This window comes from Muscardinus avellanarius (genome assembly GCF_963383645.1).
Source record: "Muscardinus avellanarius genome assembly, chromosome: 4".
NCBI lineage: Eukaryota > Metazoa > Chordata > Mammalia > Rodentia > Gliridae > Muscardinus > Muscardinus avellanarius.
The window spans coordinates 406,935-424,102 of record NC_137789.1 but is presented as its reverse complement, the minus strand read 5'-3'; the positions used below and the strand labels follow the sequence as shown (position 1 = coordinate 424,102).

General features: G+C 56.7%; 1 protein-coding gene across 1 annotated transcript; it reads right to left on the bottom strand.

Moving 5' to 3' along the window:
* Nucleotides 1–292: 292 nt before the first annotated feature.
* Nucleotides 293–16,550, bottom strand: TONSL (tonsoku like, DNA repair protein; the record flags this gene model as incomplete). Its single annotated transcript, XM_080694131.1, has 26 exons — nucleotides 293–477; nucleotides 3,134–3,267; nucleotides 4,276–4,349; nucleotides 4,773–4,948; nucleotides 5,444–5,615; nucleotides 5,797–6,098; nucleotides 6,516–6,594; nucleotides 6,668–6,821; nucleotides 7,167–7,243; nucleotides 7,344–8,104; nucleotides 8,230–8,353; nucleotides 8,429–8,592; nucleotides 8,692–8,764; nucleotides 9,174–9,263; nucleotides 9,355–9,437; nucleotides 12,724–12,901; nucleotides 13,056–13,181; nucleotides 13,403–13,555; nucleotides 13,634–13,779; nucleotides 14,252–14,366; nucleotides 14,450–14,621; nucleotides 14,907–15,036; nucleotides 15,280–15,463; nucleotides 16,136–16,278; nucleotides 16,352–16,447; nucleotides 16,526–16,550. The coding sequence occupies 26 exons, from the start codon at nucleotides 16,548–16,550 to the stop codon at nucleotides 293–295; spliced, it is 4,116 nt and encodes a 1,371-aa protein (XP_080550257.1).
* Nucleotides 16,551–17,168: the final 618 nt, after the last annotated feature.

Genomic DNA, 17,168 nt, shown 5'->3' with positions numbered 1-17,168 from the left:
GCTCGGGCGGGCCGCGGGGTGGGGGCAGCAAGGGCCCGCGGCCGCCGGGCGCCTGGACGAGCCGGCAGACGCGAGCGCGGAGCCGCGGGCCCGCCGGGGCCCTCCCGCACCCGCGGAGTACCTGGACGCGCTTCCAGCTCCGGTGCGGTGCTGGGCGAGGCCTCCCGACAGGCCGGCTCGCGAGCCGCGGATCGAGCGATCGCAGCTCGGCGCTCCGCTGCCCGGCCTGCGCCCGCGCCGCCCGCCCACGTGACCGGGGCGGAGTCCTTTACTGAGGGGGTGGGGAAGAGGGTCAGAAGCGCCGGAAGCAGAGTGCCGGGCTCCGCTCCAGCGTGCAGGCGCCGGGGCCCGGCAGCAGCCGGCGCAGGGCGGCTCGGTCCTCGCTGCACAGGCGTCTGCTACAGAGCTGAAGCTCACGAAGCTGCGTAGTGATCTTGTCCCAGAGATCCGGACCCAGGGGGCCCTGGACAGCACAGCCTGCAGAGGGCGGGAGACAGGCAGCCCAGCTGGCGGTCAGGGCATGGGCAGTGCCCCCAGTGCTGGCATCCTGCCCGCCGCCCCCGTGTGCCTCCACCTCACTTCGCCCCCTCTCATAAAATGGACTCATGGGGCCGCTTCAACATCTGGGATCAGGAGGACACAGCAGCCAGGACCCCAGAAAGCTGGGTGACTGGAGCAGGTGCTACGGGGTCCCGTGCACCTCTGAAGGGGAGAGCCTGCCGTTCTGCCCAGATTCCAGCTGGGTATGCCAGGCTACTGGCCAGCCAGTTCACCCAGTGCCTCTCCTAGAGTTAGTTGCCCTCCAGACAGCTCAGGGGAGATGCCCTAGTGTGGTAAGACAAGCTACATCAGGCCACAGCCCCCAGGTAAGTCTGAACAGCCCCTGCCAGGAGGTAGGATGGTCCATTCTTGGTGGTCCTCCAGCCACCAAGAATGAGGATCCCTGGGGAAGAGGCCATCCCACCACTATCTACTCTGAGGACCAGGCTAGACGGGCCCAGAGGCAGAGATCCCGGACCTCCTCGCTGGCTTATGCCCTTCCTGTCATGCACACTGCCTCCCATTGAACCAGCCCCATGGAGCCTGAGCAGCTGGCTGGCAACACTGACAGCCTCTTAGGAGGAGATGGCTGGGCTTCCTAAGATAAGCCTTTACTCTATATTATTTTCTTCCATCTGCTTAGAGTTTAATTTTCATAATTTCTTTTTTGTTGTTTGTTTTGTGGTACTGAGGATGGAACCCAGGGGCATTTTCCCTCCGAGATACACCTCCAGTCCTAATTTTTTTTTTTTTTTTTTTGGCGGGCCTGGGGATGGAACCCAAGGGCTTTTGACCTCTGAGCTACACCCCCTGCCCTATTTTTTATTCTTTACTTTGAAACAGGGTCTCACTAAGTTGAGGAGGACCTAAGTAGCTGAGGATCGCGAACCCCAATCCTTCGGTCTCAGCCTCCCGAATGTCCAGTCCTATTTTTTTTTTTTTTTTTTTTTCTGGTGGTACTGGGGATGGAACCCTTCTCCGGGCTACACTTCCAGACCTATTTTTTTATATTTTTATTTGGAAACAGGGTCTCTCAAGCCAGCAAGGCTGGTTTCGAACCTGCGCAATCCTCCTGTCTCTGCCTCCCAAGAGAGGGGATTACAAGCGTGTGCCACCACACCCAGTGCCCAGCCCTATTTTTAATTCTTTGTTTTGAAACAGGGTCTCACTGAGTTTCAAAGGGCCTAAGTACCTGAGGCTGTCTGCGAACCACAATCCTCCTGATTACAAGGAGGAGCCACCACACCTGCAAAGTGAAAACTCGGATTCGTGTGTGTGTGTGTGTGTGTGTGTGTGTGTGTGTGTGTGTGTGTGTGTGTGTGTGTGTCTGGGGATAGAACTCAGAGGGATCTGACCTCTGAGCTACACCCTCTACCCTATTTTTTATTCTTTATTTTGAAATAGGTTCTCACTAAGTTGTGGAGTGCCTCACTAAGTAGCTGATCCTGTTTTAGCCTCCCGAATGCTGGGATTACAAGCATGTGCCACCACGCCCAGTTTAAGACTCAGATTCTTGATTTGAAACCTTCCTTGTTTTCCTTATAGTAGTAAAAAAGAAAAAAGAAAACCTGTGTAAGCTGGGCGTGGTGGCGCAGGCTTATAATCCCAGCATTCCAGAGGCTGAGACCAGAGGATCCCAGTTTGCCAGCCTCAGCTTACTGAGGCACTCTGTAATTTAGTGAGGCCCTGTTTCAAAATAAAGAATAAAAAAATAGGGCCAGGCGTGGTGGCGCATGCTTGTAATCCCTCCACTTGGGAGGCGGAGACAGGACCCCTGTTTCCAAATAAAATATAAAATAGGTCTGGGAATGTAGCCTGGAGGTAGAAGGGTTCCATCCCCAGTACCACCAAAAAAAAAAAAAAAGAAAAGAAAAGAAAAAGAAGAAAGAAAAAGAAAAGAAAAGAAAACCTGTGTAAGCACTACTTCAAATCTTCAAATGTATTTCTTTTCTTGCTTAACTGTCCTGGCTTGGGCTTCAGTGCTATGTTGGGGGGGGGGGACTGCCTGGCATGGTGGCGCATACTTGTAATCCCAGTACTTGGGAGGCTGAGACAGGAGGATCTTGGTTCTCAGACAGCCTCAGCTACTTAGTGAGGCCCCTTGCAACTCAGTGGGACCCTGTTTCAAAATAAAGAATAAAAAATAGGGCTGGAGCCAAGTGTGATGGCGCATGCTTATAATCCCTGCACTTGGGAGGCTGAGACAGGAGGATCGCACAGGTTCGAAGCCAGCCTCAGCTACTTAGTGAGGCCCTCAGCAACTTAGTGAGACCCTGTTTCCAAGTAAAATATAAAATAGGTCTGGGACTACAGCCCGAAGGTAGAAAGCCCCTAGGTTCCACCCCCAGTACCACCAAAAAAATTAAAAAAATAGGGCTGTGGGGTGTAGCTTGGAGGTAAGAATGCCCCTTGGTTCCAGGGTTCTATCCCCAGTCCTAGAAAAAAAAAAGTCAAGACTGGTATTCTTGTCTTCCCCCAAATAACAGAGGAAGAGTTTCTACCTTTTCACTACGGAGAAGCACAGGAGGTAGGGGTTTGTTTGGGTGGTCCCAGGTAAGGTATGGAAGGAGTGGCTGCCACACCCAGCCCTCACCTGACAGGCCAAGGAAGTGGAGGCCTTGGGGTCGCTCCTGGAGGCTAGACAGTATCTCCTGTAGGCCAATGCAGCTGATCTCAGGGTTGGCAGACAGGTCCAGGGAGATGAGTGAGGGGCAGAGAGGGAGACACCTGAGACAGCACAGGAAGTGCAGAGATCAGCTCTCCATTACTAGGGAAGGAAGCAACAGATGGACCCAAAGCTCTGGAAGCCTCGGGCCAGACAGCAATGGGCAGCTGAGCATGCCTAGACAGCCTTGGGGACCCCTGACAGCTGGCCAAGGGGCATGAGAGCAGTGGCCCTTTGTGGGTTGATGTATAAGGGTACCAAGAAGTGACATACCAGAGGCAAAAACTCTCAAGAGCTGTAAGACGCTAGGTATAGATCTGTAATCCCAATGGTTTGGAAGGTTGAGGCAGGAAGATTCCAAGTTTGAGGTCAGCCTGGGCAATTTAGCAAGACTGTCTCAAAATGAATTAACAAGGGCTGGAGGCCACCGAGTGGTGGCGCATGCTTGTAATCCCAGCATTTGGGAGGCGGAGGCCAGAGGATCGGATTGCTGTTTATGGACAGCCTCAGCCACTTAGCAAGGCACTTCACTATTCAATGAGACCCTGTTTCAAAAATAAAAAGAGCTGGGCGTGGTGATGCACACTTGCTTGCAATTCCAGCATTCCAGAGGCTGAGAGGCTGAGACTGGAGGATAGATGTTCACAGACAGCCTCAGTTACTTAGGCCCTCTGCAACTCAGTGAGACACTGTTTCAAAATAAATAATAAAAAATAGGGCTGTGGGTATAGCTCAGAGGTAGAATGCCCCTGGGTTCCATCCTCAGTACCGCAAAAAATAAATAAATAAATAAATAAATAAAAAGTTAAAAAAGACTAAAAAAAATAGGGCTGGGGGTGTTGCTTGGAGGTACAAACCCCTGGGTTCCATTCCCAGGACCGCAATAAATTAAGTGGGGCAGAGGTGTGGCTTGGAGGTAGAGTATCCCAGGGGGTGGGGGAGAACCACGAAGGTGGTAAACACAAGGAACATCTTTGCCAGGGCCAGCCCTAGAGACAGTGTAGAAGCTAGGAGCCTGGGCCAGCAGTCAAGCTTAGCCCCAGGACAGCAGGGGCAAGCAGGGGTGTTACCTGCTCAGTTCTCTCACAGCTTTGTCACTCAGGTAGTTTGCAGACAGGGTCAGGTGGACTAGAGCACAGCCTTCCTAGGTAAAAGTGCAGGCCAAGGGGGCTGAGCACAGTGGACACCTGCCCTCCTTTTCCCCACAGTAACCCCACCCTGAAACCCTTCAGGTAGAGATTGAAAGGACCCTCCTCCCAAATATGAGTCACATTTGACAACTTCTGACATGAAGGTTAAGGAGACCTAACCCTGTCCAGAAAAGCCCCAAGGAGCACAGTGCCCCTTGGGCCCTACGTGGAGTGGGAAGGCCACCCTGTCCCAGGGGTCCTTCCTGGTAGCCGGGGATGCACAGTCCAATGCGGTTTCTGTATAGTTGTTCTACAGGTGTTCTTCACAACCAATCGTCTCTCCATACCCCCTCTCATCACCCACAGGCCACACCGGAGGGTCCTTCAGTCTCTGAGGCCTCGTGCTCTGGCTTGGCAACCCCTTCCCCACTTCATACCTTGGTCAGGTATCTGACAACAGGGCCCACAAGGTCTAGGTCATGCTTGCTGGTTGCCACGGAGCCAAGCTCCAGATGCAAGAGGGCACGGACAGGCAGGCTCTGCAGGGCCCTGGCGAGGGCAGAGGCACCCAAGCCGTTGTAGGACAGGGACAGCGTCTTCAAGCATTCAGCTCCTACACAAGTACCAGAATCAGTCCTATGGGACTACACAAGTACAAGAACCAGCCTCCACACATACACACGCCAAGTTTGGGGCCCAGAATCCTTGTGAATTTTGTGAGGAAACCGAGGCAGAGGCAAAGGCTTTCACCTGTTTTCCTGGGCCCAGTTTCCTCAACCTAGTCCCAGGCTGCTGGAGAAGCAATCCCACCGCTGCTGCCCAATCCAGCCCTTCACGCTGGGTTCCCCTAGTCCCAGCCTCTTGGCACTGGGGCTGCCGTGTCTGCAACTGTGTGGGCTCACAGCAGAACCGCCTCAGGTGAGCAGAATGCTCAAGCCATGAGCGGGGTGGGGGGCAGCCTGTCTGGGTCCCTGCCTGTGGTATGCTGTCTTGGAGGCCAGCCAAGAACCCACATGTCCACCCATGTACTCACAAAAGCTTCTCTGCCAAGGCCCCTTAATTCCTTCAATATTTGGGCTTAGGAAACAGACCCGCCTGGCCAGCTCACCTTGGAAGGCACTGCCTAGGGCCACCTGGTGACTCAGGAAGAAACTGGGGCCAAAGCCACAGGCCTGTAGGCGCAGAGTGCTGAGTAGAGGACAGGCCCGCAGGAGGGAGGCCAGAGCCTGACCACAGCCATCCCCCAGCGGGTTCATGCTTAGGTCCAGCTCCTCCAAGTTCTGTGGAAACATGGGAAGGCACTGAGCTCCCAGATACCTGTGAACCCAGCCTCCTTGGAAGGCCTGGCCTCTCGGCACAGGTCCTGCTCCAAGTTGGGCATTGGCCAGCTCCCCAGAGACCAGCTGAAATGGGAACACAGAGGCCTCCCTGTCACTGGCCTGCTACATACTGGGCCTTTACCTGCAAGCTGGCCCGTCCTGGGGGGCCCCCAGCAAGCTGGCGCAGACCTTCCTGGCCCAGGTGGTTGGAGGAGAGGTCGAGAAGGACCAGGCTGGGCATGGTACTCAGAGCGGCCATCAGCTCGGCAGCACATCCATCCCCTAGCCGGTTCCCTGATAGGCGCAGCTCCCGGAGAGTGGTCTGTAGCTTGAGGGCTCGAAACAGGGGCGTGAGCTGGGCCTGGCGCAGGGCCAGGGAGCAGGCACTAAAGGAGGCGCTTGAGCCCTGGCGCTCCACAGCCTGCAGCACCTGCTGGTGCTCTCCTGGGAAGGGAGATGCGGCGTCACAAGGCCAGAACCTACATCTTCTGCCCTGAGTCCCATGGGCAGACCAGCAGCCCCAGGAGGCAAAGTTGAGTCCACTCCCACAAGCCTGAGATCCAGTGCCATGTGAGCCCCTACACAGGGTGGGTCTAGAGGCCCTGACCGGCCAAGTGCACCTCCAACCCTCAAGACAAGATTCCCGGCAGCCCCCTCCCGGGGTCTGACCTCTGTGGCTCGGGCTGCTTTCCCTCATTCCACCACACCCCATGAGTTCAGAGCTGTCCACCCCCACCTGTTCCCACATGTGCATGCAGGTGCCAGGCTGGGGCCACGATGTGGGAATGGCATGACAAGTGGAACCTCATGCCCGACCCTCTGCACAGGCCATCTCCAAGGCCAGGCTTTTTCGGGCCTCACCTTGCCCCAGGCTCTGGCAGGCCCTGTGGTAGCGGTCGGTCAAGGGGGGAAGGTCCCATGAAGTTACTTCAGCCAGCACCTAAAGAGCACCATTATTGAACGACCTTGGGCATCCAGAAAGGGCAGCCCATGCCCACCGTGTGGCTGCCCACCTCATCGTTGCTCTGCAGCACATCAGGGATGGGGTCCTGTGGGGCCAGCAGCGCCCCCTCCTTCCGCAGGGTGAGCCTCGGCAGCAGCCCGCAGGTCTGGTAGTAGCGCTGGGCGGCCTGCTCAGCTAGCCATGCCACGGAGTGGATCTCACTGCTGTGGGGAGGGAGGCGCATTGTGCCCAGGAGGTGCCCCAGGCCCCACCATCCCTGCCTAGGCCCACAGCGCCCTCTCCTGGACAGTGCCTCTGGTCCCTGTAGCCCCACACACTGCCTAGGAGTGGCAGGGCTGCCCAAGCTACTTTAGGGACCCTGCCTGGGTTGGTGCGGGGCACATGCATTCTGACACCCGGGCACTTTGTGGGGGTGGACATCAAGTCAGAGGTAGCCCTCACCATGCATTCCACCCTGATGTACCACGAGGGTACTGTGTCCTCTGCTGTTACTGGGGCCCAGGGTTGGCAGAGGGCCTGGGGCTGGGAGGGGGCAGATGACTCCTTACCTGTGTGGGACAGGGATGAGGAAAAGGTTATCCTGAACTCGCACTCGAACCCGGATGGGAGGGGGCTGGACTAGACCCTAGCAGGCAGGGGCAGGACAGGCACTCAGGAAACAGAGCAAAGCCCACCCTCCCCCGGCCCTGCATGGAGCTGATTCTGCCCCTAGCTTGTGTACCCACCGAGGGCTGGCCTGCAGCAGGACGCTCCCCACTGGGTCCCGAGGTCCTGGGCACGCCGAGGTTCCCTGAAGGATCTATGGCCAAGCTGATATCTATTGCTTTGTCCAGTGCACTCCTACTCTTGAGGGACATCAGGCGGCTCTGCCTGGTTCGCGACCTGATAGGGTGCTCCTCCTTTGACCCCAGGGCACTGGAACTGCTACTGTCCCCGCTAGTCTGGGAACAGGATGGGCGGCTGTGGGTCAGAATTTGTGCATCAAGTTCCAACCAGTCCCCAGTGAGGTATTCCTCCTCAGGAATGAGTGCTGCCTGGGGTGTGGGGGCTTCACTTGGGCCCCGAAGGGGGCCAGGCCCTGGGCCTCGGCTCTGGGCACTGCCCACACCCCGGATGGCTGCCTGGTAGGCTGCCCGGCTGGCATTCGCTGCAGCTGCCTCCCTGCTGCTGGCAGGGCCAGGTGTCCCGGCTCCATCCTGCTGCGGTGCAGCTGAGTGCCGAGGCCTCTTCTGGGATGGCTTGCAGGTCCCCACGCTATCCTCAGCTTCTGAGCTGCTGCTGCTGACCAGCTTGTGCCGGCTCCTTCGGGGCCTTGCTACAGCTGGTGTATCCTGCTCTGGGGAGACCCTAGCAGAGGCCAGAGAAGCCTCTGGGGGTCTAGGAATATTTGAAGAGAGTTCTGTGTAGGGGGTCGAGGGAGGAGAGGTCTCAGGGTCAAACAGGTGGTTACTTGGAATGGTCCGGGGGGCCAGGGTGCTGTGGGAGGCTGTAGAAGGGAGAATCATGGTGAGATAGGGACCAGAACCCCTCTCCCATTACCTCTGCCAAAGCATCCCCTCAGAGTCAGGGTCCAAAGGCAACATCCCCAGGGACAGAGGAGGCCTTGCTTGCCTGGCCCCATGGAGGCCACCTGGAGCCTCTTCTCCATTGCCGCTGCCTTCTGTCGTGTCTCCAGGTCCAGGTCCCTGTAGTATAGCTTCACCCACTGCTGTAGCGTCTCCAGTGCACTGTGGCCCTGTGTGGCACCCAGCTGAGCAGGGGTCAGGGCAGCCCCCTGGCACCCTCACTGCCCTGCCCACACCAGGCTCACCTTCCTGGTTCGCAGGGTGACAGATGCCCCTCTTTCAATAAGCAGCTCAGCCACCTCAAAGTGGCCACAGTTGAGGGCATCGTGGAGGGGAGTGATGCCTTCACACCCTTGGCCACCTGGGTCATCTACTGCGGCCCCATGGTCCAGCAGGAAGCGCACGATCTCTGAACAGGGAACACAAGCCCAGCTGCCAGTGCCTGCTCAGACCCCTTTTATCCCATACACCCACTGTGCCATGTAACAGGCCCTGCCCGTCCACTCACCTAGATGCCCATAGTTGCAGGCTTCATGCAGGGGTGTCCAGCCACAGTAGTCCCGAGGGTTCAGGGGGTGGCCCTGTGATGGCAGACAGGAATGAGCCTGGTTGTGGAGTCCTCCCTAAGAATTCAATGCTGTGCCAACTTGGGCCCGGAGCAGGCCCCAATGGTCTACGCCTTGCCTCTCCTCCCCTGGCCTAGGTCTCACCAGTGAGAGTGCCCCCACTCCACCCCAGGCTGGCTAAACATCCACAGTGCAGACTCTAGCCTCTGTCGCTCTGTGCCCTGGTGTGGAGACAACACCTGGTTGAAGGACCTAAGTCAAGAGGGCGGGCGCAGGGTCTCAGTCTGGTCCCTGTCCTGGCCAGGCCAGCCCACTTACTCACAGGATAGATGCTGCACTGTGTGCCTAGCATTGCAGGCCCCATTTTAGCAGTGAGGACGATCCTGCACAAGCTCACTGCTCCTTCACTGAAGTCAGGGCCTACCTGCCTCACAAGGTCCTGGACGCGGCTCAGACGGCCTTCGATGCAGGCCCGGTGCAGCAGGGTCTCCCCCATGTCATTGCGCTGGTTCCACTGTGGGCACAGCTGCCCCAGCTCGGGGCAGAGGTGTGAGGGGCAGGCAGTGCTGCTGGGCACAAGCAGGGCTCGGGCGGGCCATCCTTACCTTGTTCACCTTCCGCCGGCCCAGGCATCCCTGAAGCTCCTCATCCTCCTCCAACTGACAGGATAGGCCATCAGCGTCATCCTCTGCAAAAGAGCAGAGCCCACGGGGCCTGAGCCTGCCCTGCCCAGGCTCCTGACCTGCAGAAGCAGCAGCCGCGAGAGATATGATGGGACTCTGAAGGGGAGGGCCCTGAGCTCCACAGCCAGGTGGGGCCGAAGCTGACCCTGGCCCACTCCAACATTGCTGGCAGCCCACTTCCACCCACTGTCCCTCCGTCCAAAGTGACAATCCACTGATGTTCCTGCTCCACCTAGGCCCTGAGGGCAGGCCCTCTCGGTGGAATTGGCCACCTGACCTCTTGCCCCTGTATCTAGGGCCTATCTTGTAGCACAGCTTCCAGCCAGACCTCCTGCCACTCTCCCTCCTGGGAAACACTCTTGCCAGACCAAGCCTCCCCCTTAGGCCCAGGTGCCCTGCACACTCTTGGCTGCCTAGCTCCCCCAACCACTTCTGGTGATTCATCTTTTTCTTTTGTGGTATTGGAGATTGAGCTCAGAGGTGTTCTACCTCTGGGTCACGCTCCCAGTCCTATATTTTTTGTGTGTGGTACTGGGGATGGAGCCCAGGGGCATTCGACCTCCAAGCTACTCCTTCAGCCCTATTTTATTTATTTTGGAGGTCTGGGGATGGAACCCATGGGCATTCGACCTCCGAGCTACAGTCCATGCCCTATTTTTTATTCTTTATTTTGGAACCAGGTCTCACTGAGTTGCAGAGGGCCTCACTAAGTAGCTGAGGCTGTCCCCAAACCACGATCCTCCAATCTCAGCCTCCCAAATGCTGGGATTACAAGCGTGCGCCACCACGTCTGGCAGCCCTATTTTATTCTGAAACAAGGTTTTATTAGGTTGATTGAAGACTCCCTTCTTGCTGAGGTTGTTCTCAAACCTGTGACCCTGCTGTCTCAGCCTCCCAAATACTAGGATCCAGGTGTGTTCCACTATGCCCAGCTCTAGCCCTATATTACTTTTATCTTAAAACAGAGTCTCACAGGTGAGCATGATGGTGCATGCTTATAATTCCAGCATTTGGGAGGCTGAGACAGGAAGATCATAAGTTCACAACCAGCCTCAGCTACCTAGTAAGGTCCTTTGCAACTCAGTCAGACCCTATTTCAAAATAAAGAATAAAGCCGGGCGTGGTGGCGCACGCTTGTAATCCCCGCGCTTGGGAGGCAGAGACAGGAGGATCGCGCAGGTTCAAAGTCAGCCACGCGCGCTGGCTTAGGAGACCCTGTTTCCAAATAAAAATGTAAAAATAGGTCTGGGAGTGTAGCCTGGAGGTAGAAGGGCTTCCAGGAACCCCAGTACCACCACCAAAAAAATAAATAAATAAAATAAAATAAAGAATAAAAAAAAGGGCTGGGGATATAGCTCAGAGGTAGAATGCCCCTGGGTTCCCCTCCCCAGTACCCAGCATTCAGGAGGCTGAGACTGGAGGATTGTGGTTTGGGGACAGCCTCAGCTACTTAGTGAGGCCCTCCGCAACTCAGTGAGACCCGGTTTCAAAATAAAGAATAAAAATATAGAGCAGAGCCGGGCGTGGTGGCGCACGCTTGTAATCCCCGCGCTTGGGAGGCTGAAACAGGAGGATTGCACGGGTTCCAAGCCAGCCTCAGCTACTTAGTGAGGCTTTCAGCAACTTAGTGAGACCCTGTTTCCAAATAAAATATAAAAAAGGTCTGGGAGTATAGCCCGGAGGTAGAAAAGCCTCTGGGTTCCACCCCCAGTACCACCAAAAAAAAAAAAAAAAAATAGAGCAGGAGGTATAGCTCGGAGGTCGAATGCCCCTGGGTTTCATCCACAGACCCGCAGGAAAAAAAAAAAGAAAAAGAAAAAAAAAAAAAGAGTCTAAGTTATAGAGGGCCTTGCTAAGTTGCTGAGGATGGCCTTGAATTTGTGACCCTCCTATCTCAGCCTCCCAAATACTGGGATCACAAGCGTATGCCACCACGCCCTGCTTGCCTCTGGTGATTCTTACAGAGCCCCCTTCGCCCAGCCTTCTGCCCTTCTTTCTGTAGTACCAGGGATTGAACCCTGGGGCAATCTACCACTGAGCTACATCCCAAGCTGTATGTATGTATGTATGTATGTATACATACATACATATACATGTTTAGTGGTACTGAGGATTGAACCCAGGGCTGTTCTACATTCCATTTTTCATTTTGGAACAGGGTCTTGCTAAGTTTCTGAGGTTGGCCTCAAACTTGTAACACTGCTGCCTTAGCTTCCAAAGTTGCTGAGATTAAAGGCGTGCCCCACCTCACATGGCTCCTTCTAGCCCTTTCTAATTTTTTTGCGGGTCTAAGGGTGGAACCCAGAGGCATTTGACCTCCGAGCTACACCCCCTGCCCTATTTTTTATTCTTTATTTTTAAACAGGGTCTCACTGAGTTGCAGAGGGCCTCACTAAGTAGCTGAGGCTGTCCACGAACCGCGATCCTCCCGTCTCAGCCTCCCAAATGCTGGGATTACAAGCGTACGCCACACCTGGCTATTCTAGACCTTTCTAAACCACAGATCCTTGCAATGCCCGCCTGCCAAGTAGCACTCCTTAGAGTTCCAGTCCTTGATCCTCTCCCCCACCACACACACACCAGCAATATACAACCTGACCCCTTCTCTAAGGCACGGACCAACTTCCCAATACTGCTCAGCCACTCACCTTGAGGTTCTAGAAGTCCTTCAAGTTCATACCTAAAGTCACAGCTGTTTCAGGAACCCATCCCCAAACCTCAGAGACAAGGTCTCCACAACCACTCAACCAGAAACCAGCCTGCCACTGCCCACCTCCCACTGACTGCTCTCACCTCAATCCTTCTGCCTTGTCCCTACAGCCAAGATGACTTCAGTGCACTCTGCTCTAGCCAGGTCCTCCCATTCACTCTTTGCACAACTGGCTGCACTGGCCTCTGGAGGATTCTAGGAATGTGCTCAGCTCTGGCATGCAGCAGCAAGGCCCTCCAGGATGCAGGCTATGTGCCGCCTCTGGATGTGAGACACTATGTCTCCCTAGGCTCTGGCTCTGTACAACTTCTCCTGGCTGGCACTCACCCACATCACTGGGCCTGCTCCAGACTCCCTGGAGGCTGTCACATCACTGGGCCTGCTCCAGACTCCCCGGAGGCTGCCAGCCTCCTCTGTCCACATCCACAGTACAAGTTGCCCTGCCTACAGCTATGTCCCTAAGCCCTCCCCAGGTTCTGAGCAGGCTACGTGAGTCTTCACAACTAGCCCAGTACCCAGACCAGACCAGGAGCCAGGGGACACAACCAGGTGCAGCCAGAACAGCAGCATGCGGCCCTCACCGCTCTCTGAGAGCTCCAGCTCACTGGCCTCTAGGGTCTCACTAGCCTCCACCTCTTCCTCCTCTTCTTCAGCCTCCTCTTCAGCCATACTCAGCTCCTGCAATCTGGTTTCAGTGCCAAGGGCCTCTTGGGGCTGCAGCTTCAGCTGTACGGCATGAAGGTGCTGCAACACCTGCCTCTGAAGAGCAGAGGGACACTGGCTCAGGGTTAGGGACATGCAGGGTCAGGACAGAGGATGCAGGGACAAGAGTATGTGCAGAAAGGGGAACAGGCAGACAACATGAATGCTGGACTTGCTGGGGATCCAGTGTGGGTAAGGTAGGCTCTTGCACCTGCAGCTGGGGCTGCTGGGCCTGCTGGGCACAGCTAAGAGCCTTCTGGAAGCACGGTGCCAGCAGCTCATACTCATCACCCGCCTCCTCACGGGACTGTGCGATGTTGAACCAGGTCTTGGCCTCCTGGAGCAAAGATGGAAGCACGAGGTTGGGGGTTGCTGCCCACCCCACCCAGCTGCCCAAAGTGGAACACCTGCTATGGCTCTGCCCTGTCTGCAAACAATGGAATTTGACAGGAAGTTCTGTCCAGTGGGAGTATCCATCCATGCCTACTGGAGAACAGTGGTCCCAAGGCAGAACTCTGATGAGAAGCCTGCCATGTAGGAAAGGCAGGGATACATCACCTCCAGAGCATTGCCATGGCGCAGCCTGAGTTCCTCCTCATAGTGGTGCACGGCCTGACGGTGGTCCTTCATGTCTCCCAGTGTGGTGGCCAGGGACACGTGGATGATGGCCAGCTCGAGGTCTGGTCTGTGTAGCAGCTCAGCAAAGTGCAGCTGTAGGGTGGGCACAGTGAGGCCCAGGCCCACACTGCACCTTGCTGGCCCTTCCCTCCCACCCCACCAAGGCCATACCTGCTTCTGGTAAGCCTCCGCTGCCTTGGGGAAGTCTCCTGCCTTCGAGAACAGGTCTCCCAGCTGCTCACAGATGGCCATGGCATACTGAGGGTCACTGCTCTCAGCCTCCTCCAGCTGCTGCTGCAGCCGGACCACTGCCAGCACTGCCGGAAGGAGTATCATGCAAGGGGTGCCAGCTGTATGCCCTTAGACAAGCCGCCTGCCTTTCCATGCCTCCACAGGGGCACTCGAAAGCCAGAAAGAGGATGCTACCAGCCTGGGCTGGTCCTGTTTGCAGCAAGGGCTCACACCAACACCACGTCCAGTTACTATGGTCAGTGGGTGGGCCATGCATGCCACCTGCTTTCCCATCCTGCTAGGTTGGGGGATGACTGTTGTCTCCAGGGCAGTCTAACTATTCTTCAGTACCCCCCAACATGTTCTGCTACATACAGGCTCAGACAAAAGCAAGGGCTTCCTTCCAACAGGAACCTACTCTCCTGTGGAGAGAGGCCCCTGAGGGGGCTGCTTCCACCCCAAGAACACATGCTTAGATTTCCTCTGCTGAGCGGGGGCAGAGAAAACACTTCTGACCTACCAAGGGAGTTTAGCCTTCAGACCCCAGGTAAACCTTACCGTACTTGAGGCTCTGACAGATGGCTGCTCTCTGCATAGGTTTCTGGGAACCTAACCTGTAGGCCTTCTTCAAGGCTCGTTTGGCAGCCAAAAAGTCCCCCAAGTCTTGGAGGACCTAGAGAGCAAAGGAAGGTGAGGTGCAGATGCCCCCAGGCTCTAGCCCACCCAAGGACTGAGCCCAGAGCAAGAGAGTGGCACCTGGGAGATAAGCACACAACACTCGCTCTCCATGAACGGCCTCTTCAGGGCATGCGCACACTCTCGGGCCCCTTCCAGGCAGCGGATGGACTGAGTATGCTGCCCTCCCCTCCAGTGGATCGCACCCAGGTTGTAGCGGGCACGGAACAGGTCTTCATAAAAATGGTTCTGCCTATGGGGGCAGGGGTATCAGGTGCTTAGAGTGTCCAGGACTCTCTGGCTTTGGAACAGAGGGCAGCAAAGTGCTTACAATGTAACTGAGGTACAAGGGCCATCTAGCCAGTTATAGCTTCTGAAGCCACCCACACCTCAGGGCCCACACCTGCTCCTTCCCTGCTTGTAGTATAGATAATGAGGGCCTCTCTGCTCATGGAAAATCAATAGCCCAGCCAGCTGTCCTCTTGGGAGGATTCTGGGAGCCACCCACTCCCTCCTGGGGTTGGGACTGTTGCCTCACTCAGCGAGAAAGATGCTCTTCCTGAAGTAGTCATTACACAGGGCTGTCTGCTGCAGGCTCTCAAAGGTGAGGCCCAAGTTGAGGTAGAGTCGAGTCCTCATCTCACTCAGCTCTCGCTGGGCCAGTGTCCCTGGAAGATGCCCCCTCCACTCAGCTGCTCTCTCTCCACAAGGGCTTCCCAGCCTCTTCCCACACTCTCCCACCTCCCACTGTGGGAACCAGGGGTCCAGCTGCAGACAGAGTATAAAATGTACAAAGGGAAAATGCCTGCCAGACTCAAGGTGGTGGGCAGCACAGCCTGTCACACAGGAACCTTTGAAAAGGAGGGTTCTGGGAGGCAGGAGGTGGGGACAGGTCAAGTGAAGGGACCCACCCTCCAGCTTCTCATCCACAATAGCCAAGCTCTTCTCAAAGGCGGCCTGCGCCTGCAGCAAGTCATCCCTGGACTGGTAGTGGTCATAGATGTCCAGGTGGGTGCGACCAATGGTGGCCCAGGCCCTCTGCAGCTCAGTATGGTTGGACAGGGACCTGGCCAGCTCCAGGTAGCAGTGCTGGTGCTGGTGTGGAAAGGAAAAGCAGCTGAGCTAACCCCACCTCCAGCAACCCAGATCCAGGATAAGCTAAGCTACTTTTTTTTCTTGTGGGGGGTCTGAGAATGAAACCCAGGGCCATTGGACATCTGTGCTACACCCCCTGCCCTATTTTTTTTTTTATTCTTTAATTTGAAACAGGGTCTTGCTGAGTTGCAAAGGGCCTCACTAAGTAGCTGAGGCTATCTGCGAACTGCAATCCTCCAGTCTCAGCCTCCTGATTCTGGGATTACAAGCCTGTTCCATTATGTCCGGCTAAGCTAAGCTATTCTTGCCCGGGAAAGTGTGGACTTCCCAGAGGCCCAGTAGAGCCTGCTACATATGTCCCATCTGCTCTGTGCCAAGGGTTCTTTGTGATGACACCGGCTCTATGATGCCACCAACCAACAGGAGATGAATGAGTGTTGGCTAGGGTCCCAGCAGCAATGGCTCCTGATGCTACCCCCAAAGCCAAAGCTGGAATAATAGTTCCTTAGTAGTTTCTATAGCCAGGCACCTACTCCTGCCCTAACCCTGGAAGGCCCCGAGAGTGAGGCAACCTATCGGTATCCCCACCAGCCTGAGGCCCCTGAGTGGAGACTTGGCCTCCCTCCTCATGAAGCGGCCCCCTAAGCGCAGGGCGCAGCGCTGGGTGCCCACCCGCAGGGCGGCCGAGTAGTCCTCCATCTCGGCAAGCCGCTCTCCAATCTTGCGGTGAGCCACGGCGCAGCCCAGGGGGTCCACGGCACTCTCCAGCAGCTGCAGCTCTCTCTGGTGCTCTTCCAGTGCTTCCGCGTAGCGGCCTGCGGGAGGACATGGCGCGCGTCACGGCTGCAGGGAAAAGTCTGTCCTCCACCGCCAGTCCTGTCTACATACCATGGCTGGCCAGCAGCTCCCCCAGTTGATTGCAGAAGGCCGCCTCCTCGCGCAGCTGCCCGCTCCTCTCGGCCCTGGCCTTGGCCTTGCTCAGTTCTGCCGGGAGGGAAGGGAACTGTGGCGAGGCCGGTTCTCCACCCCGCGCTGCCCGCACAGGCTCCCCGAGGGACTCACGGCGGAGTTCCCGCTCCAAGCTCATGCCGCCGCCGCCGCCGCCGCCGCCGGGATCCGGACTTCCCGCGCCCGGGCCCGCCCCGCCCCGCCCCGCCCCGCCCGCCCCGGAGGCGGTGCGGAGCGCGCAGGGCAGCGTGGGAGCTGTAGTCGCCCGCCCGAGGCATCCTGGGAGTGAGCCCGGCGGCGCAGGCGCAGTTCGGCGGTGGGCGCCGAGCCCCCGGCGCAGGCTGTCTCTCGGCTCCCGGTTCGCAGGCTGCCAGGCGCCGATAGCGCGGCGGGCCTCAGCACAGCCTCTGCGGTGTTCTCCTGGGCCGCAGCCCGACCCGGCTGTCCGTGAGTCCACTGTTCTGTAACACCGCCTCACATCCTCCTAAAATTAAAAATACACCACCCACACACTTGCAACTTTTGCGTGTAGTGTGTGTGTGTAGTACTGGGGATTGAACCCACAGGCATTCAACCTCCAAGATATGCCACCAACCATGTTGTGTGTGTGTGTGTGGTGCTGAGGGTTGAACCCAGGGGTATTCTACCTCTGAGCTACACTCCTATCTCCGATTGTGTGTGTGTGTGTGTGTGTGTGTGTGTACTGGGGATGGAACCTATTCTACCTCCAAGCTACACCCCCAGGCCTATTTTTTAG